This window comes from Chaetura pelagica, unplaced genomic scaffold (genome assembly GCF_000747805.2).
Source record: "Chaetura pelagica isolate M959 unplaced genomic scaffold, ChaPel_1.0 scaffold101, whole genome shotgun sequence".
In the NCBI taxonomy this organism is placed as follows: domain Eukaryota; kingdom Metazoa; phylum Chordata; class Aves; order Apodiformes; family Apodidae; genus Chaetura; species Chaetura pelagica.
Window position 1 is genome coordinate 2,706,416 of NW_009952564.1, and position 7,720 is coordinate 2,714,135.

General features: G+C 37.9%; 1 protein-coding gene across 1 annotated transcript in view; it reads left to right on the forward strand.

The window, feature by feature from the left end:
• The window catches only part of PCNP (PEST proteolytic signal containing nuclear protein), a 7,909-nt gene extending 687 nt beyond the window's left edge, over positions 1–7,222 (forward strand). Inside the window, exons 2-5 of the mRNA XM_009993394.1 lie at positions 3,273–3,493; positions 5,274–5,348; positions 5,853–5,908; positions 6,846–7,222. Of these exons, the coding sequence (XP_009991696.1) occupies positions 3,273–3,493; positions 5,274–5,348; positions 5,853–5,908; positions 6,846–6,975 (482 nt within the window). The 3' untranslated portion in view covers positions 6,976–7,222. The remainder of the gene's footprint in view (positions 1–3,272; positions 3,494–5,273; positions 5,349–5,852; positions 5,909–6,845) is intronic.
• Positions 7,223–7,720: the final 498 nt, after the last annotated feature.

A 7,720-nucleotide genomic window follows, 5' to 3' on the forward strand; every position in this document is an offset into this window, starting at 1 on the left:
GGGGGGGCGCCCCCGGCCGGGCCGTGAGGTGCCTGGCCCTGAGGAGAGGGACGGCCCGGGCCTGCGGGGGTTGCGCTGGAGGAGAGGCCGAGGTGTGGGCCCGCTGTCCTCACGCCTGAGGGCTGGCTCTTTAAAACAGTCTTAGTAGCTTCTCCTTCTCCACGTAGATGCGTTGTTTCTCTCTCTTTAAAAAATACACGGGGTGGTTCTGCCGTGTGTGGAGAGAAATGTGTCTGTTTCTGGCAAGGATGAAGAAAACACCATAAGGATTGTTTTCTGTTTGCTTTTATATTATTTACGTCGTGACTGTGACATTTCTGTCATCTTCTGTGCTACTTATTAACTGTTATCCTAAAAATTTTAATCAAATGTTTCTTCTTTCTTCCCCTGACTTGAAATTGAGAAGATAGTGCCTTTTCAGAGATAAAGCTTCCCTTTCCCGTTTTTTGGCTGTTTTGTTTGTTTGTTTGTTTAAGTATCTCTTTAGGTGAAGTGTTTTTTTTTTTTAAATCTGTTGAAAGATTAAATCAAACTTGTAAACCAATTAGGATAGCCTTAACAGTGAATGTTATTTTTGATAGTCACTAAAGTATGAACAGTATTACCTGATTATAGGTAGTTCCTTGAGGTTCTCAATTGGTTGCTATTTTTTTTTTTTTTCCTTGTTTGGTTGGGTTGTTGAGGTTTTTTTATGTTATCATTATAGTAACTGGACAGCAACAGCATGTTAGTTATCTGTACCATCTTGTGTACTGTTTAGTGTGATGGAATAAGTCAGGGTGTTGGCCCCAAGAAGTTACGCCCTGGTGATTTTTGAAAGCAATTTAGTCTTCAACTTTTGCCAAGATCAGTGGGGTTTACCTTAAAATTAACTTAGTTGTGACTGGTTTATTCCCACCACCACTCCCCAGGAGCAAGAGATCATGATGCAATGTTGTACAATTACCACTGTCAGTCTTGTCACATAAACCACCTGTATAGTAGAAAATGTCCACATAGTGTGTTTATAGTCATGAGAGAAACTCATCTGTGAAGTAGGAGAATTTTTTATAACTGATCCATGAAAACAGCACTGGTCAGACTAGGTGTTGAAATAGTACCAATGCTTTCTGTAGGTGAAGTATGACTTCCTTGAGATCTCTAGGAAATAATAAAGAAGCCTTATAGTCTTGAAAAATATGTAAGCATTGGCATGGGAGATGGGAGAGACTTGTTTAATGGATAATATACATCTGCATTTCTAACTGTTTCCTGCAGAAGCAGAACAGTATAACAGCTCCCTCCCCATCTGCCCCAGTTGTCCTATGCCCTTTATAGCTCCCCTTCAGCAAGTTAAGAGTATTTCTTTCAGCAGTCTAAGTGGAGCCTAGTAAAAGTAACATTCAGAATTTCAGTGGTGGTAGGAGCTAATTTTGAGAGTTAAGCCATTTAATATTTTGGTGGGAAAACCAATGTCGGTAGATCGCATGAGGCTTCACCTTGAGCTTAGTAGCGTTCTAGAACTTGGAGTCAAAGAAAGAAACTGTGGTGTAATTAGCTTCAAGCTAGCATTAGCTTAGAAACCTGAACTGGGCTAGTGTGCCCTGAAATTTGGGTTGCTGTGAATCATGTATCTTATGAAAAAGAAGACTTTTAGTCCCACAGTTCCAATATTTCTAAGACAAATGAATCTTCTACCTGCTCTCAATTCACCTTACAGTCTATAGTGTATTGAGATTGGAATTGTAATTAAATATTCTGTTTAATGTGATTTCATGGATTAGCTGTAAAGAGCTTCTCCTAGCCTTGCAGATGGCTGTTTGAAAAACTGTGCTAAGACAGCAACCAGTACCCAAGGTCACTGGTGTAAAATTTGCTTGTTTCTCCTTCCTCCTTTGTTTGGCACTTTTATATCGATACTTTCTGGGCTGCATTTCTAGTGGTGCAGATTAGTATAATTTTTAATAGAGTGAAATTGATTTAGAATTTTTTTTTTTAATATTTTTTTGTGATCAGCCATGTTTCCAAAGGTGAATAATAAATCTGGTTTTGTTTCAGTCAGTTATTAACCTGTTAGCTAGAAGAATAGGTTAGAAGGGGTACATTCTGCTGCTTATGATTTTGGAAACAGCAGAAAAATGTGTATAGATGGTGTCCCTAGTTTTTCTTATCCCTGATGTTGCTTCCTTTTTTTCTCAGAACTACAATCTTGTTGACCCGAGTTCAGACTTGCTTCTCTCCCATTGCTCTATCTTACTTAAAAGCTTTCTGCTGTTAAAGAACAGTGCAGAGAGCTTCCCTCCCTGATGGTCTGAATTGTTGTGCACAGAGGGTCCCGTCCTCCACTCGATGTAATGAAGAACTGGTGCTAGCTCTGGTTTTTCTTAAACTGATAGTGTGAGCATTTTCCTGTCTGTTCTCCAATGTGTGGTATGGAAGGGTTTTTTTGTGTTTTGTTTTGTTTTTCTTCTGCTACTGCAGTGATTTGCTCATTGCAGCAGCAGAGAAATGTATTTTTGCTGAAGCATTTTCTATGTTCAGTATGAGTTTTCCAAGGACACCTTTGTCTCAGTGTGGCTGAAGGAGCTGAGTGTATAGGAATGAAAATGTGATATACATATATACAGTGTCTTATCTCTCTGGGTTGTTGTTCAGCTGCTGTGTTTTCTATTACTTTATACAAAACCAGAAAAGATGAAATATATATATATATATGTTTTTCTAGTGCTGGTTCCTTCCTCAAGCAGAGCTTGGCAGATTTATTACAGCTAAGATGTGGACAAGCAGTGACTTGAAACATGATTGAGACAGCCGGCCTCACTGCAGTCACTTCCATGATTTTAGAATTGTGCCAGACAAGCCTAGAGACTGGCATGGACATGTTATTGTAGAAATTTAGTAGAATTAATTTTAAATTAGATTATCTACTCTAGATTTGGAATTGGGATTCCAGTTATGAAAGCTTATCTTTGGCAACTTAAACCCTAAAAAGATTTAGTGATCTACATTTAATTTACTACATGAACTTTGACTTCCATACTAAATAAAGAGATGGTGCTTCAAGATTGTTTCCCTGGCTCATACACAAGAAGTTCTTTACAAGTAGTGGAGTGATTGCAGTTTCTTCTCCTCTTTGTGTTTTGCTGTCCACTCAGTGTACATTGGTGGAAACTGCTGTTGCTAAAAACATTTTACCTATTGAACCCAAAGTTTAATGCTTTTTGAGGTTGCTGCTCCCATCAATCTGCTCAGTAAAAATAGCTCATCTTGGTAAGTTGTTTCGACTTCACCAGGACCTGAAGAAGAGGCAGAAAAACCTGTGAAAACTAAGACTGTTTCTTCCAGTAATGGAGGAGAAAGTTCGAGTCGCAGCGCAGAGAAACGGGCAGCTAAAGAAGAAGCTGAAGACTTCACCACAAAGCCTGCTCCTGCCAAAATGTCCAAGTTTGGATTTTCCATAGGCAGTCAGACAGCAAAGAAGGCATCTGCAATATCCATCAAACTAGGATCAAGTGTAAGTTCTCTGAGAGCTTTTTCATTTTAAGGAAAGTGAGGCAAAGGGGAAGTAGCATGGTGGGGCTTCCATGTGGAAGGAAAGCCTTGAATTAAATGTGGGTACCTTTGGTAAAGTTTAAGAATGTGTTGCAGGACCAGCTAGTCATACATGTGTAAGTACTTCAAGGTGATTAATACTAGGTCATTGTCTCAGGAAGCATAAGACTTGATTGAAATGAACTGTAGATCTTTGAACATACAGAATAATTTTGTAATGAGATTTGATAAGTCTGGAATAATTTCCTGAGGGAAATGAGCAGACTTGTTAAACTGTTCAGGCTACTTTGAAATGAGTGCTGGGAGCTTCATTGCATAGGATGCTTAAAGCTACAAAAAAGCAACTGCTCTCCTAGATGGCTTAATAGGTCATCTTCCACTCTGAAGGTCTTATTTTAGCATAGGGAACTCTAGTAATTTTTCAGTGACTTTGCCTGTTCTTTGCAAGGTCAGTGTGATTGATTTATCCTATATGCTTCATTATATAGGGTCCTAAGAATTCTGATTCCCTTTATTGTCCAGTACAAGGTGTCCCTGTGCTTGTTCAGATGTGAATCTGATGCTTCTCTTTACTGCCACAGTAGTCCACTCCTAGCTTGGGAAAGGATAAGCCATATGCTGCCTCTCTACTAAATGCAGTTAATTCACACCTCCCACATACCACTGTGATGGATATGTTATAAATCCTTGTCTGGATTCAATTCAAACTGTAATAATGAAAGGCTTGCACCTGCAATGCCAGCATTTTGCAGATCTACAAAAGATGAAGAGTGGTCTGTTATTTTGAGATGGGAGGGAGATGTGAGCTGGCAGTATTCTAGGGTATAAATGCAATCAGGTCAGCTCAGACTTTGGAAAAATTGACAAAGCTTCCTTCTCTGAGCCACTAGCAAGCACCAGTTTCTCATGTAGAAAGATTCCAATTGCAATAAATATGGTTCAGGATTTCTGGCTTACTGAATTCGGTGGGTGACTGACAGTGCGTCAAACTAGACAGTGCTGAAACTCATCCTGTTTCTCTTTGGTAATTTTTACTTCCTTAGTATGTTATCCCATAAGATAATTAGTAGTACTGTGGAAGCAGACTGTTTCTGCTGACTCAATGCTTTATTAGTGGTCTCAAAGTTACTTTCAGTGTCTCCTGTGTAATATGTAACAATTGTGACTTTGATAGCTTCCTAGACTTATAAATAGCAGAATGTATTTATTGGAAATCAACAATATTTTTAAAGGAGCCTTATATTAATTGGGCTGTATGATACACACTAATGCCAGTTTAATTGTTTTAAGCCAGAAAACTTGTGTTGTTAGAAGATGAGGAAAAAAACATACTCATCTTCTTGGTATTGATGGATAAGAATACCAAGAGAATAATGGCAACAGTAACTTAGTAAAAATTTGAATACTACAATTTTTTAGGTTCTGATTAAATTGTTTGTATCATGCACCACCAGTGGCTGCATAATCCTGCAGTGTGCTAGGAAGCTAAGACTAGCTGCTGGGGAATTGTAAAATGATATGTCTTAGCCTGTTTTTCAGAGTGTATCTTGCAGAAATGAGCAGCTGTTTTCCTTTTTCATTAGAGAGAAACTTTTATCTGTTTGATTCAAACAAAACCACTTCTACCTCTTATTACCTATTTCAGTGAAGATGTTTTATTTCATTTTACCAAAATATTTTAAATGCAAGGGTAGGGTTTTTTTTGAGTTAGTAAACTTACTTGTGCATTTGGTATTTTTCAGAAGCCTAAAGAGCCTGTTCCAACCCTTGCTCCAAAAACCCTTTCTGTAGCAGCAGCTTTCAATGAAGATGAAGATGTGAGTAATAAGCTAATGATAAACACAACTGAAAGTACCATTGTGGGTTAAAGCTAGGCAGAAAGAGCGAGTCATTTAAGGTTCTTTACATAAGTGTCAGGGATTTTCAACCTAGAAACATCTCTTATGTTTCTGTTTAACGACGTACGATTTCATAGCTCTGTGATGGTTCAAGAAATCATTACAGTGCTGTTAACTTTTCCCCAAAAATGAGATGCAGTATATCATTTGAATTAATGATATCTTTCTCTGGGCTTGGTAAAGGGGAAGTGAAGAAAAGTTGTGCTTCTTCTGATTTATTGAATATTTTATTTCCATGTTGCTGCTCTGTCTTACACAGAGGTGAACAAAGGAATTTGTATTTCTTTCTGTAGTCTTGTAGAACCTCTGTTTTGTCCTAAGTACTTCGCTTTCCTTTAAGCCTGTAGTCCATACTATGTATTGTCAGGTGTTTGAAATGTTCAGAAAGCAGCCAACCACACTAACCAGGTTTTCTCTCTGTAGAGTGAGCCAGAAGAAATGCCTCCAGAAGCCAAGATGCGCATGAAGAACATTGGAAGGTAGGTTAACTGTGGTTTGGAGAAGGGGGTGTGAGAGTAACTTCTTGAGCACAGGTCAGATCTTGCAGATGGTTTAGAAATACAGGAAGATAGAATAGGCTCCAAAAGTTTCCCCAAAACCAAGAAAATGTTAATACAGATATTTTCTAATGTTTCAGCTGTAGTACAGAAGTAGCACATTTATATTTGCACTTTGAATCTTATTTGCTGCCTTCTTTCTGTGGAAGAAAGTGAGTTTATATTAAATAGAAGTTGGCTTTGTCCTTGGGAAACTAATAAGTGGGAGTTCCTGCTTGCTGCTAAACTTTGTATCTTTCTGGTTCTCTGCTTTATAAGTTGCCTTGAAGTAAAGTAGTCTGTTCAGATTTTTATACTCTCATTTAAGGGGAAAATGAGAATAATCTATCCAGAGAGACAAAGAGCTTACTTTTGAAATAAATATATATAATTCTTCTGCTTGCCACAAATTTGAGTATTGAGCCAATCCTAAAATAAATAGGGACATTTTCAGAGGAGGCTTCACTTAAGTTAGGAGTTAATTTTGAACATATATATTTAAAAGATATCATCATAGACTGCTTTTAAAATCAATCCCTTGGAGGCTCACTAGTGTTCAGTGCAGTTTTTGCTCCAGTAGCAAATTTGGATCCCCAGTCTTGTAGCCTTTGGCAGCAAGTTTTTCACAGCTGGCAGCAGTTACTGCCACTTCCACTTCTTTTGCTGTCCCTTATCATCACTCTGTCTTGATGTACTGCAGCAATCAGTCTGTGGCCAGCTTAGAGTTGCTGATAGTGAGGATTCTTGATGTCACAGAAATAAAGAAATATGTGGTAGTTTCCGGCAATGTATTGGCCTTGAAATTGTTGTTAATGTCATGTTGCATGAACTACTGTAGATGAGCAGACTTTCTCAACTGATCTTGTTTTACTTTTCACAGGGATACACCAACCTCAGCAGGACCAAATTCCTTCAATAAAGGAAAGCATGGTTTTTCTGACAACCAGAAGCTATGGGAACGAAATATAAAATCTCATCTTGGAAACGTCCATGATCAAGAAAATAACTAAATGATGTGGCTTGAGAGTTGGGTGTCTGGGGGGAGGGCGTAACGTTAAAGGAGCAGTTTCCTTTTTTAAGAATGGTATAAGACTATCTTTGGAGCCACTTTTTTAAGATTTTGAGTGGTACACTAATAACTGAGTTTGAAATTAGAGGTAATTTATGTTTTGTATACAGATTTCAAGGCATTTGCTAATTTTGTAGTTCCATGTGATTAGTTTCAAAAGGTTACAGATAATAAAGAAATTGGAGTGGTACCTTTTTAAGATTATTATTTTTTTTTAAGATTTTTCTTTTTGGTCAGTGGTTAATGAAGGTGGATTAAAAAGGTTACTGTCTCTTTAATCAGGTTAACATTGAATGCTCTTGCATTCTCACTTCTGGCTCCCTCTTCATAACAGGAGAAACAATTAACTCCTAGGAATACTGCTAAAGAAAGTGAGCATTGGCTTGTGCTAGAAGTGTTACTGGACTATTAATTTGAATATAAACTTATGCAGGAAATAATAAGAACCTGGATTATTTTTTTTTCTCTCTGCAGTCACCTGTTCAGTCTCTGCAAACTAGGAATTATGTTGCTCTGAGTGGCTCTGGTAACTTAGCTCTAATTTTGTTCAAAACTTCATGTAGGATGTGTAACCTTCTGTGATCTGTTTCATCCTAAGAAAATGGACCTTGTCTGTAAATTAGATACAGTCTGTAAAGAATATTCACTACAAAGGTAAATCAGTATTTTCAGTGTGCTCCTCTTAA